General features: G+C 41.5%; 1 protein-coding gene across 1 annotated transcript in view; it reads left to right on the plus strand.

Annotated features, from left to right (window-relative positions):
* Window positions 1-25,858, plus strand: part of ADAMTS2 (ADAM metallopeptidase with thrombospondin type 1 motif 2) — a 217,449-nt gene that overhangs the window by 185,940 nt on the left and 5,651 nt on the right. The window contains exons 13-21 of the mRNA XM_067567255.1: window positions 3,138-3,271; window positions 4,097-4,220; window positions 4,913-4,993; window positions 6,295-6,458; window positions 10,009-10,168; window positions 11,677-11,809; window positions 17,973-18,180; window positions 19,969-20,098; window positions 21,191-21,280. Coding sequence (XP_067423356.1) covers window positions 3,138-3,271; window positions 4,097-4,220; window positions 4,913-4,993; window positions 6,295-6,458; window positions 10,009-10,168; window positions 11,677-11,809; window positions 17,973-18,180; window positions 19,969-20,098; window positions 21,191-21,280 — 1,224 coding nt within the window. The remainder of the gene's footprint in view (window positions 1-3,137; window positions 3,272-4,096; window positions 4,221-4,912; window positions 4,994-6,294; window positions 6,459-10,008; window positions 10,169-11,676; window positions 11,810-17,972; window positions 18,181-19,968; window positions 20,099-21,190; window positions 21,281-25,858) is intronic.

The following is a 25,858-nucleotide window of genomic DNA, read 5'->3' on the forward strand; positions in this document are numbered from 1 at the left end:
GAAGAGCAGATGCAGATAGCTTCATGGCTTCATTTCATGATGTACCTTTTCTTCCACACAGAGAGGCGAGAACAGTGTGGTCCACAGGCCTTTGTATATGAAATATTCTTCTACAGCCTGCCCTAAAGCCCATTGAAGCTAATGGGATTCTTTTCATTCACTTCAGTGGGCTTTAGATCAGACAACTACCTGGTCTGCATAGTTTTTATATCAGTATATGTTTTAGTTAGGGGTGTGATATTTTACTGAAATAGTTATACCAGCTTATTCCCCTTCCTGTACAGAAATAAGCTATAGGTGCCAGTATAGCTGCATCCCACATTTGGGGGGCTGTGACATTGAACTATATACCAGTATAGTTAAAGGGATATAACTTTGGTGTGTAGACAAGCCTTAAGTTCATAAAAGTATGGTATAAAGTGCAGTTCTAATACATTTAGGGCCACACACTACCCTCTTATGAAGATTCATGCACATAAATGGAATATTTTAGTGGATATACAGCATTCATGGTCTGGGGGCAACATAGATTTTTATACTGACCTGTCTTTTCTCCAGAAAGTCATTTTGGCAAATCTGCCTGAAGTTAGGGTCTCCATCTCCCTACATTTGGCTAGCTGTTGTTTTCTTTATGTTAATCCCATCAAATGGTGTCCGTTCTATGAGTCCTCTCCCTCTAAAATGGTCTGTTCAATACCATATCCTGTATTACACCTCATGCTAAGAAGTCTTTCTTTATGACATCCCACCACTTTTTCTTGGGTTGGCTTCTTTTTCCTTCTGTTGGACTCTCTGACCCATGCAGTTCTCAGGACTGCACTTTACATGACCAAACCATCTGAGCCTGCACTCCCTCATTTTTTCACTTATGGGTGTTACTCTGAGCTTGTCTCGAACGTACTCATTCATCAGATTATCTGTCTTGCTTACACCACTCATCCATTTGCATTTCTGTGGAACAGATCATTTGCTCATTTCTTCTTTGCTGTCCAACACTCCGTGCTGCACATTAAAACTGGACGAGCCACCATTTTTTAGACTTTTCCTTTTAATTTTAGTGGTATCTTCCTCTCACACACAACACCATACATCTCTCTGATCTGAACCTGGTATTCATTATGGTAGCTCTAATTTCCGCATCAATTTCCCCATTTTCCAAGATTGTGGAGCCCAGACACTTCAAACTTTGTGTTTTTTGGTATTGTCTGCCCATCAAGAATAATTCTTCAGTGTTCTCCTTATTGAAACTACATACCATATACTCTCTTTTCCCTCTCCTTGTTTTGAGCCCACGTCTTTCCAACATATCTCTCCATTTATCAAGATCCTTTTTTAAACTGTCTTTCTCTTCACTGCATAGAATGATAGCATCTGCAAACAACATGCACCATGCTGCTTCCTTCTGTGTTTCTTGTGAGGGTATCCAGGACGAGGATAAAAAAAGAAAGGCTTTGCCTACCTGTACCCATTAAAATCAATTGAACCTCAAAAATCAATTGAAACTTGAGTCCGATAACTGCCTTGCCTGCTGTACGGCATGCACAGATGCTGGGCTAGATTGTGCTTTATGGACTGTGTGCCCACGTGATGGCACATAGTGGAATAAGAGCCACCCTATGTGAGTAGCCAATGGGCAAAGTAAGGAAAGTGTATGAAAATGGAACACAAAGAAGCCATGTGTGAGGCCCCAGATTTATTCAGTCCTTAACCAGTCATTTCGGCTCTATTGTATGTTCTCAGCTCATCCAAAACAGATTAGGAGAAAGAGATGCAATAATAGTTTGGCTACTTGCACACATATTGGTGGTAAAATGACTTTATTCTTGGTCTTCAGAGTGCCTGTCTTGTTTGATGACTTAAGCTACCGTAGATCCATGCACTGCAGTAATGGAGAATTACTTTTTTGTTTAGGAGGAAACAGTGTGGTCCAGTACCCTCCTAAGAGTCTTTGGAAGCCAATTTCACACACACTGTAGAATTGCTGCTATTCAAGGGCAAAATCCTATCTGCTTTTTTCAGTTTTCTATATAGCCTGGGTGAGCATTGAGGCAGAATTCCGCCCCTAATGCCCCCTTGGGCAGTGGGGCTCTGAACTGCCCAAACATAGGCCAAATTGCACAGTACAGAATGCAGGCCCTTATGACGTGAAATGGCCCATTTGGGTATTTCTACAGTGCATTGTAAACCCAGTCTGTGGGGCCTGACCTTGAGCATCCACACGGCATTTTAAACTGTAGTTTATGGTTGCTGGATTGGGGTGTGACAGCCATGCTAATGCATCTGTGCTGCACTACACAGACCTTCTGACTTGCGTCTGCAGCTTGAGCTGTGTCCATACTGCAAAATGACAGGGCTTGGACCCAGTGGCATTGGAACAATTTTTATAGTGGGGCTGCTAAAAGCCATTGAACAAAACTGTAAACCCTGTGTATGATGGAAACCTCTTCAAACCAGGGGTGCTGCTGCACTTGTAGTTCCAGCACCATTGCTTGGACCTGAGTCTCAGCAGGGCTTGGGCTCTGATCCACCCCCTAGCAGGGTCCTAGGAGCCGGTCCTGAGTGCTTGCTGACCCAAGTCAGACTGATTTGTGTGTGGCCAGAAGGTGGGCTTGGGCTCAAACCTGAGTCAGAGCCTGGGCTCAATGTGCAGTGTCAACACGCTCTTTGTCACTAATGGTATGTCCAGACTGGGGAAAAAAACAACCCCAAAACCCACGGCAGCAAGCCTTAGGGACTGGGTCAACTGCCTCAGGGTTGTGGGGCTTCAGCTATGGGGCTGAAAATAGCAGTGGAGACATTCCCATTCAGGCTGGAGTTTGGGCTCTGAGACCTGGCCAAAGGGTCAGTTGACCTGGGCTCTGAGACTTGCTGCTGCAGATCTTCTATTGCAGCATCGACAAACCCTACGATACAGTCCCAGCAACAATCCATTGGTTCTTTATTATCCTGCCATTTCCAACCGAGCCTCTGGAGAATAATAATAGTGATCATTTAGTATTTATTGGGTGCTGGCAGCGTGCTAGAGGCTGTAGAAAAGATGCTGCTGCTAATACTGCTGCCATTCAAACTGCCATTCATAACTTGCGCAAATGAGCTGTTCAAACGTAACAATAAAATATGGGGCATTTGTCTTCTAGCTAAAGAAAGGTGCCACCTCTACTGTGAGTCCAAGGAGACGGGTGATATTGTGTATATGAAACGAATGGTACACGATGGAACCCGCTGCTCATATAAAGATTTTTATAGCGTCTGTGTGCGAGGTGATTGTTTGGTAAGTAGCATCACTCTTGATGCTTTACTTTTAACATTTTTCAAGGCTTGCTGTTGCAAAAACTATTAGAACAGTAACTTGAATGTTCTTCTTTGAGAATGAATATTTAAGTGAGTGCAATAACACTTTGGGCAATAGAGGGATTCCATTAGAATTACTGTCACAATATTGTGTGTGATATTCACAGTTGCCATCACTTTGGAATTAATTCCAAGAGCATCTACTACACAAGTAGTAGTTTATGCAGTGTTTTTTAAGATGAACCATGACAGCTTTCAGTCAAGCTTTTCCTACATAAGGTTTGGTGGAGATGGAATGTGTAGTGAAATATGAACATACAGCAACTTTTGAAGAAAGTGGTGTTATAAATGGTAGCTGATGTGTATGCTGTATAATTTGATCTGGCTATAATCACTGACAATTTGTTTAAATCAGGATCTGCTATAATTCATCAGAATTTTAAATTACAGTTTGCAATGGAATTATAGCCCTGATTCAACAAAGCACGTATGCAGGTGTTTAACTTAAGCAGGTGCTTAAGTTCTAGAGGACTGTTTAAAGTTAAGCTGAAGACCCCTGACTTAATAGTGATGCTTTCCTCAACCAGGACCGTAATGAATCACAAAATATATTTATCTAAGCTACAGTTATTGTGACAAATGGAAAGGTGTGTGTTAAAACCCTATGTGCAGTTTAAAGTATGCTCCTAGGGAAGTACTATCTTTTTTTTTTTTAAGCTAAAACCTATTTTTGATATCTGAATTCAAGCATCATTTTTGTTAAAGTTTGGATAAACAAGTATAATTCTTTCCTCTCTGCTCACAGAAAGTTGGATGTGACAGGGTAATAGGTTCCTCTAAGCAGGAGGATAAGTGTGGTGTCTGTGGAGGAGATAACTCCCACTGCAAGGTGGTGAAAGGAACATTCTCCAGGGTACCAAAGAAACAAGGTCAGTTCATTCAAGATGTATTGTTCTGGGTGGATGATTTCAAGGAGTTCTCTTGATTGTTCACAGTGGATCTCTTTGCTCCCATGACAAGCACAGGCCCTATTGCAGATAGTTTCAAGCTCAGCTAATTCCAGCAGATGCTGTCGGGAATTTATCTTTGAGATGGGTCTGGAGTTTGGAAGTATGTGAAGAACTTTTCCAGATTGTCATCTCTCTGTGCTATCAGGGTCTATGCTTGCACAATTGGCATAGGGGAGTGGTTTTAATGGTTCCCCCTAAGAGCCTTATAGACTGATTTATGTTGCAGATGTATCTGCAGACTAACGTAGCTCAACTATTGAATCTGATTCCATGGAATGCTATGACAGTATCAGTCATTGCCAGACTGGAACATGGATGGCCTCAACTTCTACATTGTGTGTGGTCACTGGGAGAGATAAGGAACCATTTTGGTCTGAAGTGATATCAGCTTGCTGATGACATTCAAGCTGTTTTTGTTAACCCAGAGGTCACTATCTCTTTCCTCTCTCATTACCCGATACAGAGATCGGGATGGTATAATGGCTTAGACCCAGCTTACTTACAATATCCTGAATTTTGTAAAATAAATTCATTTATATATATAGTAAAATTGACTTACCCTGTTTTTACCATATTGACCAGTTATTGTTTTTTTAAATATTACAATAAAGGATACATTAAGATGTTTGAAATTCCTGCTGGTGCCAGGCACTTGCTTGTACAAGAAACAGATGCTACCATTCATAATCTTGGTGAGTATTCATTTGTGAAATATTTTCTGTAGAGGCTTAGTTTGCTTGTTTTTCTCCCACAAGCTCGTAATGTGTTTGTGCATCAGTTTATTAATAAGAACCCTCTCCCTTTACATGTACAAATTAAGAAAATTGTTAGAAAATTTGATCCTAATACCTTCGTGTTTTATTCCTTAGCGCCACTGTAGGATGATCCCAGAATCAGTTTGTGCTTGCTGCTGTGTGGGGTGATGAATTTCATTCGAGGATGTGATAACATTTGCATTGTCTTTAGGTGTATAGTTCACAATGTGCATCCTGTATTCAGTACGTCCCAGCTATATGCAAAGTATAGCAGTGTCATTCTCTCTGTTTCAAATTCTGTACCATTGTTAATAATATTGATGCTAGGATGTCTGATCAATCACTGAGTTCAGACCATAATTGAAATCCTCTCCTTACAGTGCAATGGGATCAATAAGAAGCAATGTCTAATTGGTTATTAATTGGAAGTGGATTTCACAGCAAATGGCTTGCTAATTCTGCTATGAATCATTCAAGGAAAGAGAGACTGAATTGTTTATAGAGGCAGGATACTATAGAGCAAGCCCGACTCAGAACTGACTCCCCTTATGCTCCACTTGTCATCATGAGGGGGACCAGTGTGGAATGGAGGACAGACTCCCTTAGATAGGACCCACATTCTAACAGAGGTGGAGGAGGCTGATCGTTACTGCCACAGCAAAGAGGTTACACCAGTTGATGGGGATCGAGCTGCGAAATGCAGAGGAGTTGCAGAGATAGGAATCAGTGCATAAAATTGACAAGAGGCCTACATTTTCCAAAGTGATTGGTGCCTTGGGATGCCTCAGTTTTTGGATGCCCAGCTAGTTACATCTTGGGGAAAGCCTGATGAGGAGCACTTGAGTCAGATGTAAACATTTGCCAAGGATGTCAGTAAAGCTAAGACCACTCCAGTCTCTGATAGTAGAGAATAGGACAGAAATTACAGCAGGAGTGGAGAAAGGGATGGGTTCAGATCACGGGAGTGTATCCTGGAAAAGTAACTAGGGCTAAATACAAATAGGCACAGCTCCTCCCTGTCCCCCACTCACAAAAATCCACAGAAGTCTGTGTATCAGGGTGAGAAAACAAAATGAGGCAAAGCAGGATGCCTACAAAATCCTCCCTGAACTAGTAATAGAACCGGGGAAGAACAGTCACTGGTATGCTTGGAGCTCTTTCATCTAGCCTCTTACTGAAACAAATATTAGAAATGAGATGACAACCCCAAATATTCACGTTTGTTATGTTATTTCTAGCAATTAAGAATCGAGAAACAGGGAAATTCATTTTAAATGAAGACAACTATGTACCAGATTCTAAAGTATTTGTTGACATGGGTGTGGAATGGGAATACCGGAATGATGATGATAGAGAAACAGTGCAGACTATGGGGCCTTTGCACAATGGAATAATTATTCTGGTAAGTCACTTGAAAACCATCTTCTTTGGAAGATAGTGTCCTGGTTACAATGATTCATAATGTGCTATAATATATTATAGGTTCCTCTTGTGAAACACATTAAGGCATCTGTTATAAGAATAAAAAAGATGTATTTTAAGCCCTTTCCAACTTGTTCATTACCACTTACAGGAATTGTGTTTAACAGTGACTCCAGGGGTCAAACATCTGACCTTCCTGATTATTTCCTGTGGATGGCCTAGAAATCACCATTAGCTAAGGGATATCTAGCTTACTAATCAGAGCTGAGATGTGAACATTAAGAAAAACATCAGTGTAGCACATCATAGTCAGGTTGCCCTTTAACAACCTCTGCACCCACTTTTGAAAATGTCTAACAAGGAACCTTTTGCATCGAGGATCATTTCATGGGGCCTCAGGTGATTTAGTCCATATCAGTATTTTAATTCATAAATCTTTCAAACTATGCTCATTATACTGTGTATTGTAAAGCAGTAAATGCAGTGTAAATAGTGTGGACTAGACCCTCCACTGGTGTAAATTGACAGAATCTCATTGAAGTCAGTGAAGCTAAGCTGAGCTACACCAGTTGAAAATTTAGCCCATTGAAAGAATAAAAATTATATTCTCTAAGGGCCAAATTTCAGTATCTTTACTTGTGTGGAGTAGCAGCATATGAGTGTCTCATTAGCTTCAATACCATAGCGAAAGCTGGCTCCAACTCATTTTTTATGTGGATGCTCCATTCCTTGGTTAGGTAATGAGTTTAATATTCTAGAACTTGCAAGACCATTGTAATAAATGTGTTTATAGCAGAAGTTCTTCAAGTGCTTGCTCATGTCCATTCCTATGTAGGTATGGACACGTTGCGTGCACTGTCGGCAGAAGCTTTTCCCTAGTGGTACGTGCCGGGTTGGCTCTGGTGCCCCCTGGAGTGGCACCTTCATGGCATGGTATATAGGCAGCTGCAATCCCACCACCCCCTCAGTTCCTTTTTTCCATTGGTGACTGTTGCTGGAACGCTGTTCTTGTCTTGCTCTGCAAGTACTATTTTCAGTGGTTGTGCCTATAATTAAGTGTAAATAGTTGGCATTCAAGTATAAATAGTTAGATAAGATTAGTTAGGTACTTTGGTGTTTAAGTTCCCCGCCCTGCAGTGGTAGCCCACCTGGGGCATTGGGGCATACTGCATTTCCAGGGCTTTAAACAGTATGTGACCTGCCCAAGGAAAATATCAGTGAGTGACCCACACGATAACTGACTGAAGTGCCTGGGAGAGGGGCACTTACCAGAGAAGTGCCATATCTGCAGAAACTTCAGGCCTAGGACCAAAAAAGATAGGGATAGCAGGCTGAAGTTCCTTTGATGGAAGAACTCAGCCCAGCGTTGGAGCGCCAACTGGACCAGATGCCAAACTCCTCCTCAGTTAGGAGTGCACCAGCCTTGATTAGAGAGACACAGAGTGTCCCCAGCACTGAGACCCCCTCGGCACTATGATTCTTTCCTGACTCCCAGATCATTGGCACTGTCGGAGCAGCACTGTCCTTCATCTCCAGTGCTAAGGAAGAGATTGGAGAAGTTGGACCCCGGAAGATCTCCAACTAAGAAGAGCCTGGAGAAGGCGAGGCCATTAATGGCCCCCTCCCAGGCAGTAAGTGGCCAACCAGTGCCATTGACTCTGGCCCAGCAAGGGATACTGTCGAGTCTGGCACACGTGGTCTCCCAGCCGAGGGTGAGTCAGAAAGGCGATGTGACTCTGGTAGAGCCATCCACACCAGAGGCGTTTGAGGCAGCAAGGAGTGTCTTGACCCTCCTGGCACCTTCACCTTCTACAGTTTTGGGCCCACTAGGCATAGTCCAACCTGAGGTCGCCATGCAGAGAACGACCCCTGTCCTGGGAAAGCCAACAATAATAGTTAGGTACTGAGTCTCATCCCGCTCGGGCTCGCAAGCCTTGACACCCCAGTACTCTCCGGCACGGCATAGGTCATGGTCCTGCCGCCAGACAGAATCACGGCACCATTCACAATCACCATGATGCGAATCACGGTGCTGCTCAAGATCTCGACACTGCTCAGGGTCAAGATACTGCGCATCATCTCAGCACCACTCCCCACCCAGGCACTGCTTGCCACCAAGGCACTGCTCACCATTACGGCACCGATCCCCATCACCGCACCACTTGTCTCCTCAGCACTATTCAACCTCTCGACCCCAGCATATGGCACTAAGGGGCACAGCACTGCTGTGGTCATCCAGGAGTGATTCCTCAAGCTCAGCATCCCAGGCAGAGTCTCAGGGATAGGGGTGGAGCGAATACCAGTCGGACCAAAGGCATGAGGCAGCTGCCCAAGGACTAGCTATCCCGACATCGACCCCAGCCCAGCGGCAAATGCCAGCACAGTGGCAAGCGTGGGCATTGTGGATGTCCCAGGCCTTCCAGAGCTCCCATGTGCCTTGGTTACATTCAGCTCCCTCGGTGGCAACAACACATCCAGAGCTGAAGCAATGGGGGTCGAGGGCATCCTCATAGGGATCCTACAAACACCAGAGGAGCCACAGGGCCCTGACATAATCTTGGCCACCTCATCCTCCTTCCTGGACAAGGCTGTGACGGGAACAGCCTTCGCCCTCACACAGGATGATTTCAAGGCTCACCAGGAGCTCTTGAAGAGGATGGCTCAGAACCTCGGCCTCAAGGTGGAGGAGTTTGAGAACACTGCCCTAGCATTGCTGGACATTTTATCAGCTCCGGGCTCATCCAGGGTGGCATTACCCCTAAATGAGGCCATATCAAAACCCATAAAAACATTATGGCAGACTCCAGCATCTCTCCAGACAACAACAAAAACGGGTGGAGAAAAAGTATTGCGTGTGGCCTAAAGGGTCTGAATATCTGTACACTCACCCACCCCCAGGCTCATTGCTGGTAGCCACGGCTAATGAGTGGGGGAGAGAGTGACAATTACAACAAGGCCCCTCCCCCAAGGCTAGAGAGGCCAAGAAACTGGACCTACTGAGGAGAAAGGTCTGTTCCATGGCGGGCCTACAGTTGAGAGTGGCCAATCACCAGGCCTTGCTCAGCTGCTACAATTTCAACTCTTGAACAGCTATGTCTAAGTTCAAGGAGCAAATCCCAGCAGAGTCCAGGGTGGAGTGTGAGGCCTTGGTAGAGGAAGGGAGAGCTATAACCAAAGCATCCTTCCAGGCCTCCTTAGATGCAGCAGCGTGGACTATTGCTACAGCGGTGGTAATGCAATGCCTTTAGGCTGGGATATAGAAAAATGTAGCACTTCAAAGTCAATGCAACACTGGCAAGAAAAATCAATTCAAAGCAGTGACAGCCTATTTAAATGTGCCGGATAAGAACCCCTATGTCCCAAGGATAAAGAGACGTTTAACAGCAAGAGCAGACTTAATGGGGTTAAAACATTTACATCCCATGGGGAATGTTTTTATATCAGTGCCAGGACTGTGGTTGTGAGCTAGATACAAGCCTTTGAAAGGTGGCTTTAAGCAAAGGTTTTAATTTGTCTTTTTTGCTGACTAGGTGATTCCTCATGGTGGTGCCAAGATTTCTTTGACTTACAAATATATGATCCATGAAGACTCCTTAAATGTAGACAACAACAATGTTTTGGAAGATGATTCAGTAACATATGAATGGGCTCTGAAAAAATGGTCCCAGTGTTCAAAACCCTGTGGAGGAGGTAAAAAAATGAACACATTTAAAACTGATGGAAGGAAATGACTTCTTAATTTTTTTTATACAACACAGTTAATCTGTGGAATTCATTGCCACAAAATAATAATAAGGCCAAGAGTTTAGCAGCATTTTATTTAAATGAAGGATTAGGCAAATAAAGAATAAGAACATCCATATTTGCATTAGACAGGAAAAATGTATAAGGAATATTAACCATTCAAGATACAGGCTGAACACAAGTATAAGATTAGGAACAAGCTGCTTCTTTGGGCAGCCTATCCCATAACTGTCCATTGGTCATAATGCTCCTAGAGACAGGATATCTGGCTAAGATGGACCTTTGGTCACATCTGATATGACAGTAACAGACGTGGACAGAGATAGAAACGAAGAAATTTTACCACTTTATACAAGTTGGCTATGCGCTGATGAAATACTAGCGTGTCAAAACTTTAAGCACATAATACAAATCACACCCCGTGGCGGATGAATCCTGAATCCTTTGTGACCAGTGGTCTTAGCCTCCAGTTTAGGCACTAGTGAGTCCTAGATCCTGATCCTGATTAATGCTGGTCACGAGTGCTTCCTGGAGACAGGAGGTTTCGGCTGCCGTGCTGTGTGGGTGCTCTTTTAGTGGGCGGATTTAGAGGGCACTATTGAAACTTTTACCCTTGTAATGCCAAGAGGTGCCCCTTTAAGAACTGCCATACTGGGTCAGACCCACAGTCCTTCTACTCCAAGTCCAATATCCTGTCTCTGACAGAGGCCAATGCCAGATGCTTCAGAGGGAATTAACAGAACCAGAGCAATTTATTGAGTGATCCATCCCTTGTCGTCCAATCCCATTTTCTGGCAGTTGTGGTTTTAAGGACACCAGGAGCATGGGATTGTGTCCCTGGCCATCGTCACTATAACCTATTATAGACCTATCCTCCGTGATCTTGTCTAATTCTGTTTTGAACCAGCTATACTTCTGGCCTTCACAACGTCCCCTGGCAATGAGTTCCACAGGTTGACTGTGTGTTGTGTGAAGAAGTACTTCTTTATGTTCCTTTTAAACCTGCAGCCTATTAATTTCATTTGGTGACCCCCCGTTTTTCTGTTATGTGAAGTAGTAAATAACACTTCCCTATTCATTTTCTCCACACCATTCGTGATTTTATAGAGCTCTATCTTATCCCTCCTTAATGATCTCTTTTCTAAACTGAACAGTCCATGTCTTTTTAATCTGTCCTCATATGGAAGCTGTTCCATACCCATAATCATTTTCAAAGTCAGTTATTTATTGTGACTATAGCTTTGTTATGAGAAGATAAAGGGGACTGGTAGCTCTGAGTGCTTGTAATGAATATTGTAAATGCTAACCAGGTTCAATCTACAATCCTGTAGAATGTTTACCTACCATTCAAAATACACCACTAGCCACCTCATGGACAGAGAGAGTACCAAGTACAATCTGAGTTGTGTGTAAGTATTGTAAATGCTGAAGATAAGAGAAGTATCTTTCTTAAGGTTATCAGTTTACGAAATATGGTTGCCGGAGGAAGACAGACCACAAGATGGTTCATCGGCGTTACTGCGAGACGATCCAAAAGCCAAAGCCTATTCGCAGAGTGTGCAATCTGCAGGAATGTTCGCAACCAATGTAAGCCTTGCTATCCCTTAGAATTGGTCATAACCCATGTCCAGTTAATGCTAATGGTCAGCTGGAACCAAGTGCTTTCAGCTATTCCCCTACTAGCTTCCTACTATGACTCCTGGATGTTTTAACTAGGGGCCCTTAGCCATCATTTTACATCATTGTCCAGCCAGTGTTATGCAATGACATAATGTCATCGCTAAAGTGTTGCTCGCAGAAGCATTTTTTCTGGGAATGGCCGTTTCTGCTGATTGTGAGATAGGTTGGGTCAGAAAAACATCCCTGCCTTGATCCAGACATCCTGCCTCTAGAGGATAAAAATAAAAATAGACCAGAAGTGAATTCATATACATTGATTTTACAGTGTGTGAATGTAACCATATAAAAGCAAACATATAGAGTGTTATTTAAGAGAACAAAGGTCATACAACATTTTGAATACAAACACCAGTAAAACTCACAGCATATTTTTAAAGCTGCAAGTGTGTGTGAGGGGGGGAAGTTTGGCTCATGCAAGTAACTGTTTCTGCTGAAACATTTAGGTTAATTTCCATGGATATCCCAGCACAGCATTTTAAGAGGTTATTATTTGTGCTTCCTTGTTGTTGTACATAGTCAATTATTACGGATGTATTTATTCACATTTTACAGGTGCTTTTTTTGACTGGCAGCAAGTTAACCCTGTCACATGTAGGACTCACATATTTCTCCTGTTGCTACCGCAACAAGTAAGGAGTAAGTTGATCTACAGCTTTTATCTCTGGCAACCAAGTCTAGATTCCAGTGCGTGTGATGAATAACTAGACGATACCAGCCAATATTGTGCAACTCTCTTCCAAAGACAAACATCAGAGAGAGAGAGGCCAAATAACTGTGCCCCATCAACCCAGCAAAGACCAAGGTTTAACACGTTTATTTACCAGGAATGACTTAATGACCATAATTAGAAAACTCTGGGTAACGTTACGTTCTTTTGTTATTCAGTTATAAGCTCCTTTTCAGATAGTAAAACTATAAATGAACGTGAAATTAAATTACACATGCACATGGGCCACAACATTCAGATATGGATTTCAAAGACACAAATTTAAGGAGGCTTGAATCTGGAGTTTTGGCTCATATATAGATTATTAGCTAGCTACAAAATTCATATCAGGCTCTTGGTTCTACACCCCTAATGTTTGCGAATTCTCTGATCCAGGGTTTTGATTTGGGCCCCGCTCTAATTAACTAGCAACTTTGTTGTCACCTAAAAAGTGGATTTAATCCTAAATGGGGCCTGAACTCAACCAACATTTTAGGCCTCTCCCAACAGAATGTTTTCCTCTCCACCTTCCCCCACTTTCAGACGGTCTCTTCCAGCGTGACCTCATCCTTGTTCATAGATGAGGTTGATTTTGATTGGCCTCCTTAGCAGACAGAATAATACTGTAAGCTGGTGCTCCATCACAATTAATAGAGGATCACTGCAGCTCAGTTGTCCCTGAGATCTCCTTCCAATAAATGATTTTGTGCTCCAAGGGTTGTGGTCTTACTCCTCTACTGTGTCATTTCATAAAGTCATAGAGGTTAAAAATAGAAGAGACATATGAAGTCACCAGTCCATCTTCTGGTCAGTGCAGGATTATTCCCTACACCCCATTTTCTAGTGCTTTGTACAAATTTTAAATGTCCCAAGTAATGAGATTTCCATCAGCTCACTTAGGGAACTATTCTACCATCTAGCATATCTCAAACCCAGGACATTTTTCAGTCTATATTTATATTTAGTTTATATTACATAAAAACATAAGATCAACTATACTGGGTCCGACCAATGATCCATCTAGCCCAGTATCCTGTCTTCCAACAGTGGCCAAGCCAGGTGCTTGAATAGAACAGGTAATCATCAAGTGATCCATCCTGTCGGCCATTCCCAGCCTCTGGCAAACAACAATCCGTGCCTATCCTGGCTAATAGCCATTGATAGACTTATCCTCCATGAACTTATCTAGTTATTTTTTGAACCCTATTATAGTCTAGGCCTTCACAACATCCTCTGGCAAAGAGTTCCACAGGTTGACTGTGCGTTTTGTGAAGAAATACTTCCTTTTGTTCCTTTTAAACCTGCTGCTTATTAATTTCATTTGGTGACCCCTAGTTTTTTGTGTTATGAGAAGGAGTAAATAACACTTCCTTATTTACTTTCTCCTCACCAGTCATGATTTTATAGACCTCTATCATATCCTCCCTTAGTCATCTCTTTTCCAGGTTGAAAAGTCCCAGTCTTCTTAATTCAATATTCTTAATTTCTTAAATTATTCTTAATTTCAATATTCCTCATAAATATCCTCCAGTCTCTGACTGTTTTTGTTGCTCTTTCCTGAGCTTCTTTGTCACTATAGTTCTTGCAAACTGGTGCCCAGAATGTAATACAGTGTTCTAGGGGCCATCCTAGAAGAGTTTTCAGCCAGGCCACATTGCAAACCATGGGTAAAATTTTCAAATGTGCCTAAAAGTCTGTCTACACAGCAAAGAAAAACCGGCGGCTGGCCCGTGTCAGCTGACTTGGGTTCATGGGGCTCAGGCTGCGGGGCTGTTTAATTGCTGTGTAGACGTCTGGGCTCAGGTGGGAGCTCAGGGTCCCCGAGTTCAGTCTCCAGCCCCAGCCCATAAGTCTACACAGCAATAAAACATGCCTGCAGCCGAGCCCTGAGAGCCGAAATCACTTCATTTTCTTCCCATGTTTCTAATCTCTCTTTGTCCTATGTATTACTTCTCTATCCTCCCTGGGCCTCACAATTCCTCTGGTGTTAGCATCAGCCAGTTAACTGAAGTCAGCCTCTCTGACCATCACCGAAGAAATGGCTATATCTGTGCAGATATTTTATAGCTGAATGTCCCCCTATCAGCTGGGCTGAAATAGTAATTTTTAAAGAGCTATTTCCTAAATTGCCATCACAGGGATTTATTAGTTTATTTTGAGAGCCCCTTATCAGATTTTCACAGAATATTATGGAGCTCAGTGGCATGGTGGCAATATTGTCTTCTGCCTTTGTGGAGGAGGGGGGAAACACCATTGCTGCTCAGAATGTGCTCAGAGTTCTGTGAAAACTGTATTAGAAATATGACATCGTCAGCAAATATCCTGGGACCAACACAGCTACAACACTGCACATCATCAGCAAAGCTAAGTTTCATCTGTTCTGTGGCTAAACATCAAATGCACCATAACAGCTTCCCTTTAGAGAGAAAGCATTTCCCCTTTGCAACCTTCTTGGTGTCTAGGGCTGTGGGGAGATGGTATCTCACAATGGATTAAGAACTGAATCCAACAGAGACAGATCAAAGAAGCCTCCAGAATTATGCTGAGCCTTTTGTAGCTTTCTCCCTCCCTCTTCTTTTCTGCCACCATCCTATAGTTCCCCAAATACTTCTCTTCCTCCTTTGTGGCCTTCACTGCTTCACCCCTCTCCTTCACACAATCCGAGCAGTAGGAGAAAAGGGATGTGAGCCATTAGCTTTGTTCTGACCACAACAATTCTAATTTAGATTCTACTAGAGACAGTTTTTTTCCAAAGAAAAACAGCTTTTATAACAAGATCCACTTAGAGAAGAAAAATAAAAGTGACATTATTTTCTTGGTTATGCACACAACTTCGGCTAGCACTAATGGGATGTATGCATTTGCATCAAAAAGGGAATATATATCTACAAGAGTCTCAGGACAAACATCTCATTGTAATCATGCTCTCTATATGTTCTGTACAATACCGAATGCTGAACAATACAAGATGTTTAGTGGTTAATATTCTGTTATTTAAAATATTACTGCAGGGAATGAGGATGCCCTAAATGTTGCTCATAAGAGAGCCTGTATATATTGCTTTAAAGTCTTCAAAATTACTTGACAAACAGTTTGGTTCCAGCTTTCAGTCTTCTGGCAAATGAGTTTATATTTTTCATGGTTCTTCTAGGTGGTTGGTTGAACTGTCACCCTGACTGAAGTAGTAAACTCATCTATAAGAATTACTGCTACAACCCCAGCCTCTGCTATCAACATTTGGTTTAGTGGTTTATCTCCCAGTTGGTTTCAATATGAATTATTTAGACATTTACAAATAGCTACTATTAGGGAAGCTGCAGGGAAATTGTTCTTTTCAGTTCAGAGCGTCTGCAAAAGGCAGGTCTGGTAAGGTTGGTATCCAGGGATCTAACATGGAATTATTGTATTATACATGTAAGTGAGATTGCTTGTCTTTCACATTCACAAACCACTAATTAAGTCCTTGTGACTTCTGGTTCTCATAACTAATTGCACTAAACTTAAGACACTTATTGTAGATTTTGGGTAAAATGTTCAAAAGCATCTAACTGACTTAGGACCGTAAGGGACAAATTTACAAAGCTATTTAGGAGGTACCCAAGAATACAGAATGGGGCCTAGTGACATTTGAAAAGCACCTGATTCCTTTTGGCTTTCAGTGGGAGTTAGGCACCTGCTTATGCAGTTCTGGAAATCCCATTGGGTACTTGTCTGTATCTTTAGGCTCCTAAGCGGCTTTGTAAATCTAGTACTAAGTCCTACTGAAAGTCAGTATAACAGTGAAAGAAAGTTAATGGGACTTAGCTTTCTAAGTCACTTTAAGCTGTTTTAAAAATTGAGATAATGCTATGGGAAACCATTAACATTCTTATGAAATTATAACACTTTCCTTTTCCTAGCCATATCAATGGTTGGGGTGTTGGTCTACTCTCTCTGCAAATAAACAGAGTTTATAATAAGGGTCTCAAAAGGAGCCTAAAAGTGTTAGGTGTCCACATGCCATTGGAAATCAATGCAAATTGGGTATCTAACTCTTTTGAAATCCCAGCCCTGACTTTTACATGTGGTCGTTAAAGGACCAGCTTATAACCAAAATAAATGAAATGAAGTAATATTGACACCTTCATCTCAGAAGTAAAGAAACTCTAATTGTGCCACAGTTAGAACGCATTACTACAATGATGCCCCAGGTTAAATCACATGATACAATAGTGAAGTATGGTAGGAAGAGGTCAGACTTTCCTTATAATGGGGTTCATGCCTCCGGCCATTATGCTCTGAGCTATAGTATAATTGTAGCTGAGCTGCCATCTACTTACAAGAATTTCATAAAACCTGTGCACAGGAAAACGTTGAGAAGAAAGAGTTATTGCAAGACGAGTGTGGGGTTGCATTCAATAGGAGTAAAATGGGCAAGCTTTGGAATAGGTATGTAAATGTCTCTCCCCAACCTACTTCCATCTTTAATATTAAAAACAAAACATCACTTTTGCCAGTTGCACATCTGGTGAAAATAACCTCAAACTGGATACAGTGTTGCTAACAATAGAAAGCACCTAATTCAAAATGGTGGCACTGAACCTCTAGCCAACCAAAATAACCCTACAACAGATGAAATTTCACATTGTGCAGGTCCAGAGCATTGGCCTTTCAACGCTGTTTTTCAGAATAGACAAAGTGATTTTTCCTTATTAAAGGATTAATCATGTAACACAGTTGGTTCTGGAACACAGCATTTTGAATTATGCCAATGCAAAAAAATCTAAAATTCTCAAAAATGTATTTGTGTGTGTTCCCTTTAACTCAAATGAAATAAGTTTCTTTTTATAACCAGTCTGAGGTCATGTATGGCAAGAGTTAGCCAAGGAATTTAGAATTCTTCTAGCTTCTCCTATATGCAAAATTCACTTTTATCTGATATTTCTTCAAGATCTTTTACAATGCAGATCTGCCACAGTATTAACTAAATGTTGCTGGATCTAAAATATTAAGTTGATCAACTAATTCCTTCTCTTCAGTAGCTTGCTTGGAAAGGTAAATACACTAAATAAATCCTAATTATAATAGCCACAAGTGCTACCACAAACAGAAGCCTAAGGACCCTGTTGTACTCTCTTTCCAGTGCAGGAGACACTGCTTAGATACAAAGTCACTTACTGTCAGCTTCAGTGCTGTGGCTAATTCAGCCTTCCCAGAACATCTAGTAATTTTTACTTATCCTCTTTCATTTACTAGATTGGGACCAAGATCAACATCCTGCTAATCCTGAAATTTAAGAATTATAGTTCAATAAACTTTTTGACGTGACTGATGTATGAGAGAGAGAGAGTTTCACCTCACTTGTCCTGTTTTTCATTAAACCAGATGGGTTACAGGAGAGTGGGAGCCCTGCAGCAAGAGCTGTGGAAAAACAGGATATCAAGTACGTTCTGTACGGTGTATCCAACCCTTGTACGACAACACAAATCGTTCTGTTCACACCAAATATTGCAGCAGTGACCGTCCAGAAGGCAGAAGGTCTTGCAATCGAGAACTTTGTCCTGCACAATGGAGGATAGGACCCTGGTCACAGGTAGGCAACGATCATAAGTCATTATCAATCCGATTTTTCATAATATTTTATAAAGCGGGGAATGGGGAGTCTTCAGCAGGTTGTCCTGGCCTACTATTGCACTGACTGGCAAAGTTCTGCTTACCAATAGAGGGCTAATTCAGCCTAGGAGTTCAGGTGGGTTAATGGCCGTAGGGACAGCAGTAAAACACCTAGCAAATTGTTCTCAATGCTGTTTGATTGGACACCCAGGAGCCTGCTCTTTCTGGGCCTCATTTCAGTTGCAGAAAGGTATGAAGTGGCTCATTCCTCCAGTCTCTCTTCTGTTTGTCACTTCAGCTATTTCACCAAATGACACAGGTTGGGGGGAAAATACAATAGATTTTTGTGTCATACCTTTTTCTTTCTCTTTTTTTAAAGTCCTTTAGTGACATGGCTGGGATTTTGAAAAGTTCCTAAGAGAATCAGGCACCCAACCTTATTGACATTAAATAGGCATTGGACATCTTTGACCAAAACAAAGAAAAGCCATTCCGAGGGAAGAATACAACTACTAAGTCAGATTCTGAGCTTGAGCAAAAGGAATGATAGGGTTGTTGTTCTTCCGATGCTACTTTTTGCATACAAAGGTGTTAGCTATAAAGCAGATCCAGTGGTCTAGCAAAGTACCAGGAGTCAAGAGTTCTGAGCTTTCTATTCCTGGTTCTTCCACTAACATATGGTGCAACTTTGGACAAGCCACTTACCCTCCTTGTACTCAGTTTTCCTATGTGTAAAATATTTGCCTACTTCACAGTAGTGTTGCGTGGCTTGATATATTCGTGGTTGTAAACTGCTGTGAGCTCATCGGATGGAAGGAGAGATGCAAGTGCAATGCAGTGGCACTACATGTTCAAACCAGTCAGATAATTTTAATGTAGGGTATCTTTTCAGTTTGTCATGGTGGTTCTCCAGGGAGCAGTTTACAAAGAGTGGCTGTAACTGTGGCTACAACACTTGATTTTAGATCTTTGCTATACAAACGTTCTGCTGAATGAGCGATGGGCACAACCCAAAGGATATTCTCTACGGCAAATTGGCATCTGGAAAAAGACCTAAAGGACACCCAAAATTGCGTTTCAAGGATTTGTGCAAGCGAGACCTCAAAGAAATGGACCTGGATGTGGATAACTGGGAAGATCACACTCAGGACCTCAGCCTTTGGAAACAAGAGCTCAATAACGGTCTCCAAAGCTACGAGAGGAAGCAATCCAGCTTAGCAGAGGAGAAAAGTGTTCACAGAAGGCAGAGACCAAAGGGTCCAAACACCACCTTTAAATGTCACGTCTGGCAGAGATTTTCTCTCTTGAGTGGGTCTCTTCAGCCCCAGCTGCGGCTGCCATAAAACCAGCTGAACAACATTTTTACCTCTGAGGTGCATACCCTTGGTCTCTCGAGACCAAAGGATGTCTACTAGTGTATATAAACAAGACCTGTAGGGTTGTTTTTCCTGGGTGGATTTGATAAGGATTATAAGCAATACAGTTCAGGATAGGTGCAGTGACAATGGCTCTCATATAGTGTTGTTCAGATACAGCCTGGACCGTGAGCTCTTCAAGGGAGGGATCATGTTTTCACAGTGCCTAGCACGCTGGGCTCTCACCAGGGTAGGAGGGGTCTTTGAGTGTTCTTGTAATATGAATGTGATAACATGGGCGGGTAAATTATGGACCATACATAGCTGGCCTGTGTTCCAAGACAAAAAGAGAATTCCTAATAAATCATGCGCAAAAGATGAATCAAGGCCTAATTCATTCATTTTCTTCCCAGTGCTCTGTAACTTGTGGTAACGGCACACAGGAACGGCCGGTTCTGTGCCGGACAAGAGACAATGCTATTGGCTTTTGTAAAGACAACAAACCGGAGACAACGAGGATCTGCAAACTACCTCTGTGCCCTAGTAAGCGCTCTGCTCTTTGTTCTTGCAACTGGCATGTTCTGCTAATTTTGAAAACATTGTTTCAATTCCATGTGTTTTAGCAGTGAAGCCCTCCTTAACCGAATTCACATGCGTACAAGAGGTTAATATGTATTCAGCAATATGTGCCAGGGGTTTCGAATGTCAATGAGATTATTGTGGACCTGTAAATGGTCTGTGTGAATAGCATGCTTTCTGTGCCTCTAGTTCACAGTGATGATAAGGGACGCTAGCCAGCCCAGTTGCCACCATATTGCAGGCCAGAAGCCCAGAGAATGCTGAAGTGGAATTATGGCACCTGCTAGTTAGTGCTTTAGGATCTGCTGCTGGTCAATCCCAGTGATTCTGAGAAGTGTTGGGATTGGCTAGAGTGTGGTGAGGCTGTCCCCATTAAAAGCAGCCCTGTGCAGAAGTGGGCCTCTTCCTGCTCCTTCCCTCTACCAATGACATCTCAGGGCTATTGTTCTCTTCCTTTCACTTCTGTCAGGACAGGTCATCTTGAGGAGTTACCTTGGTTGATGTTTCAAAGCTGTAGTAAATTTGTTTCCACTGAGCCTGTTCCTTGTCCTTACTGGATTCTTTGCCATTTGCAAATGTTACCTGTGAGATCATTTTACAGTTTAATATTATTCAATAATGAATGTTCTTCTCAATAGTTGTATTGATGTTTTTCGAAGTATAAATATAGCTTTTGAGTTAATTATATTAATAAGTCAACAGACCATTACTTACATATACCACACCAAAGAATCTAAAGGGTGCAGCTGTTAAACACAGATCTGATGATCCTTAGACTGTGGTACATGGTTAATATGGCTATTGGAAACTGGTCCTTTTCAGTCTTCCTTCAGAGTTTTGTCACACTCCAAACCAGGGAGCAAGATTATTAATTTTACAGCAAATTGAAAAAAATACATCAACTATTCAGTTACTTTAAAAGATACCAACCTAGCAACGTTATGTCTTTCTTGGGGCTACTTCTTCACTCGAACCAGCTCAATTTGATCCAGTTATGACATAGTAAAGCTCTGAATGTTAATATATTTTGTATTTATATTTTTTTCTCTATTCCAGGAAATGTTTCTGATCCGTCAAAGAAAACTTACATGATACAATGGCTGTCAAGACCAGATGGAGACTATCCCATCCAGAAAATATCTTCAAGTAAAAGACCCATTTATAACTCTGCCTTTAAATGCATGCCACATCAAATGTGGACTTTGCCTTTTGCTCTTTTCTTCTCTATATATGGAAAATTCCCTTGACTTTACCAAGTTAAATCTTGGGCTGAATCTTTTTTTCGCACTGGGCCCTTGGCACACAGTGTCTTTCTTCTCTGGAGCTCGTGCACCACTGATAGCAGAGGTCTTGAAGTTGTTGGATGTGTGAAGTAGGATCTCCGCAGTATGTTGCACTCCTCTGACAGGGAGCTGGGATCTGTTTGCTTGTTGGTTGGTGATGGTGAAAAAAGGCTTACTGGTTCATGATGTTCAGTTTGATAGCAAAACTGAGAACTTATTGTGAATGTGATCACATCACAATAATGACACCTTGTAGTGCTAAAGTTCTCCTTTATCTAAAGGTCCTGAATCTCATAACATGCTAGTTTTCCTTACAGGGTAGTTTGTTGAATGAAAGAATTCATTCCATTTTCATTGCAGTGTCATTGCTTGCTTACCTCATGCTTCTCAAATTTATTCCTAACTTAATAATTGTGTTTGTTGTTGTGAAGTGCTTATTATTACAAGTAGCTCAGTTTCTGTTGATATTTTAAATGCTGCTATTGTGTTGTACACTTTCTTCAAACTCCTCTACCTGTTTGAATATTTTCTTTTCAAAAGTTGCAAGGTTCTTTTATTCTTCACACAAATGTTGCCAGAGTTTTACATATTTTTCCTAGGTTTTGTTAAATGTAAGTGATCCACGCTAAAGGTTTGTTGTTGTTTTTTAAACATAGTTGAGGCGACACGACATTTTCATTGACTATGATGTCTCAACATTGAGCTATTTATGATCATTACATCCATTGGTCTTTTTTCACCATATGCATGTTTGACTTGATTGGTATGATTGTGTATGTGTATGTTCTATAGATGAGTCAACTGGCAAACATAACAGTGTGAACAACTACAGAATTACCTCAATTTTTATTGCTTTTTTTTGCATAGGAAAAAAACAAATTTTAGAAAAATGCCTTAATGTTGAAATGTAATGGCATTATGTACCAGATCCAGCTTTCAATGCAAACACTACACTGGAAACATGTTAATCTTCATAAACAACATTTTTACTTGAATGATAAAATATTGGAAGGAAGTAAATTCATTTAAAGGTTAATTTGCACAGTCCATGTACATTTCATAAAGAAAAGGTCATTACTTAATGTCTCAATTTAATTGCCACTCTTGCTTCACCTTATGTGTGTGTTGAAGTTTTGGAATTCACTATTCATAAAATCATTTGTGACATCAGGTAATAGAAGAAGCATATCAATTTTTAAACAGCAGTCTTTGAGTTACATAGTAAATTGCTACCTTATTCCACTGATCATATCCTTTAGAAAGGTGGCACTTTCAAATCTTTGGATCTTCAGCAATGTAGCACTTCAAACTTGTCATTATCATGTGATCACATATTTAAATTTTGCTGTGAATATGATAATTTCTTGAAACGTTAATAATTTACATGACAAGGTGAAAAAAGCAAAGACACATCTCTGGCACTGAATACTGTTATGTAAAATAATTGGTGTTTAACTGTATACATATATTCATGACTGTTACCTTTAAATAGACAAATGTTTAGTGATGTTTCAAAATATGGGTGGCTATAGAAAATGGTGCAATAAGGTATCTGGGCATTGCACACTCTGTCTATCTGCACTTTGGTTTATCAGGGATATTTTATTAGTGTTTTGTATGTATTGAACATTAATATTAAAGATGTGCCAATTCAGTTTGCTTTCCAATATTTTTTATGAGACCAATTTAATGTGTACCAAAGTGACTGTGAGACTGACTTATTTATTTCTTACTGATGATCTGAATATATACTTCCAGTCTTTCATGATTACTGAAAATAAAACAAATAAAAGTTCAGCAAAAATGAATATTTTGGAAAGATTTTGGAAAGATACTATAAATTTCATTCTGACCTTCATGAGTTACAAGGTTTTGGAAATTTATTCATGTAAATATTGTAGGTAACTAAACATTTTAATTAGATACTGGAATTTGGTTCTCATAATTTTTATGCTTGATACTGCATGTTTTTGCTCGAGAAATAAGGCATTTTTCTAAAGAGGCTTTTATTGACTCTTATATAGACAAGAATGGATGTGCCTTCTGAACCTAAATTTAAATGTTAGCTTGCAGAAAATTCAACCGGTATTGTACACTTGGAAAAGTTTGTACTAAAACTACATAAGGCAAAAAATGTTCAAAGGGGCCTCAACATGATATATAAAATTATGGTTTTCACATGCAGTTCTTCATGCATGGGTTTTTTATGCAAAATTTGCAACTCAAAATTGCATCTGCAGGTTTGAAGCCACTTTGAAAATTTGTCCAAAATTCAGTTACTATTCTCAGATTTCCAGGAAGGAGTTCCTTCTGCCTGTTGTCTCAGTTTATCATCTGAAAATACACTGACACAAATTAAAATAAAAAACATATTTTTGTTTTTCAACAGAAAATGCATTAATCATTGTATAAATGGGTTAGTTTAAAGAGAAGTGATTTCAGTATTGTCAATCAATCCTAGATTTTCAAAACAAGAGCAACTGTTATTAGTATATACTAGACTGATATGTTTGCCAATTAAACACTATAATGCCCTATATTTTTTAACTGAGGATGAATGAAGAGATGACACCTATGCTTTCTGAGGCCTGGTCTGCAATGGAGGTCGATGTAACGCCATTTATGTCGACCCCCTAAAGTATGCGTCTCCACTGGTATGTAAGTTCCGTCGATTTAAAGCGCGGTAAAAGTCGACCTAAAAAAACTACCTCTGCAAGTGGCATAGTGCTGAATCTGAAATCCATGAGTCAAATTTGCGTCCGTGTAGGCAGAGCGCAATGTAAATCGACGCCATTGGCCTCCAGAAGGTATCCCATAAAGCCCTGTTGTGACCACTCTGGACATTCACGCTCTGCTGTAATGTGGCCATGTACACAGGAAATAGCTCCTCCCCTCAAGTCCTGGGAAATTTTGCATTTCCAGTTCCAGTTCAAACTGTGGAGAGAGCTTTGTAGCTGAACTGCTCAGAGCGACTGCACGGCCCATACATGCTCCAGCTTGGAGTCGATCAGAGGTCTTGGATTTCATCGGTCTGTGGGGCGAAGAGTCTGTTCTGGCTCAGCTCTGAGCCAGCAAAAGAAATTTAGATATATACAAGGAGATAGCTCGTGGCATGTTGGAGAAGGGGCACAACAGGGATGCACAGCAGTGCCACATTAACATCAAAGAGCGGAGGCAGGCTTATCCGAAAACTAGGGACGCTAACAGCCATTATGGCTCCTCGCCCAAAACATGCCACTTTTACAAGGAGCTGCATGCAATTCTCGACGATGACCTCACCACTGTGCCACCACGCAGCATCAATACCTCCGAAGAATCCCAGTCCAGGACGAATGAGGAGGATTCTGTGGACGAGGAGGATGAAGATGAGGGGAGCAGGGTGCAGGAGAATGGGGTATCCATTCTCCCTGAAAGCCAGGACCTGTTTGTTACCCCAGAACAACCCAGCCACAGACAAGACAGCGAGACTGATCAAGATGCAGGGGAAGGCACGTCTGGTGAGTGTGGGTGGCAAATCTTTTTTTTGCAGTTATATTCGCAGTCCAGCTTCTTAAAAGGAGTTTGTGTTTTTGAGGGGAGGGTCTTACTGTGTGGTGGCAAACTTCAGTGGAGGGTTACTTCCAGAACAGACTATTTATGTGCAGAGATATGCTCCGGGAATCCTCTATGGATATCTCAAGGAAACTTTCATGTAGGTAATCTGTTAACCTTTGCAGATGGTTTCTGGGGAGGGCAGCCTTATTTCTTTCATCACGGTAGAATACTTTTCCCTGCCACTCTGCTATTAAATGAGCAGGCATCATCACGGAACACAGCATAGCAGCATAAGGACCAGGCCTGTACCCTGATGTAGCAAATCTTTCCTTTCCACCTGCATTACTCTCAGGAGACTGATATCACACATGGTCACCTAGGGAAGATGGCGCAAGTTTAAAGTACCCGACCAATACAGTCACTCTGTTTTATTCCTCTGTCATGGACAGGGTCTCTGGGCATCTCCCCAAGACTATTCCTAGTCCTAATACTGTTGCAATGGGCATTAGGGCTCAGGACACTGGCTGCCCTATGTTTTCTGCCGCTACAATTCACCCACAGTGTCCTCTAATATGTTCTGCCCACCTCCTCCCAAACCGGTCTTTGGCACGTTACAGGGGAGCCCAGTGATCCCTCTCCTTGCTCAAGTGTGGATTGTGGATTTTAATGCTAATGAAGCCTCTCTATACCAGATGCACGGGCCCCTTGCTTACCGTGTCTGTAATGTCACTCTGACCCTTCTGAGATGTACAGAATTGAAGGCGGGTCTGGCTGAGCCTTGTGAACATGAAAGGGAGTACTTTTTACATTGTAACATTTCCTTTACTACTTTGGGTCAGCTAACAATGGCAACTTTGTCCTTTGCTTATCTTACAGTAGACACCTCGGACCTTTGGCCCCCTTTGCC

Source organism: Emydura macquarii, unplaced genomic scaffold (genome assembly GCF_026122565.2).
Source record: "Emydura macquarii macquarii isolate MOO-44397 ecotype Brisbane River unplaced genomic scaffold, CSIRO-AGI_Emac_v2 contig_2768, whole genome shotgun sequence".
In the NCBI taxonomy this organism is placed as follows: domain Eukaryota; kingdom Metazoa; phylum Chordata; order Testudines; family Chelidae; genus Emydura; species Emydura macquarii.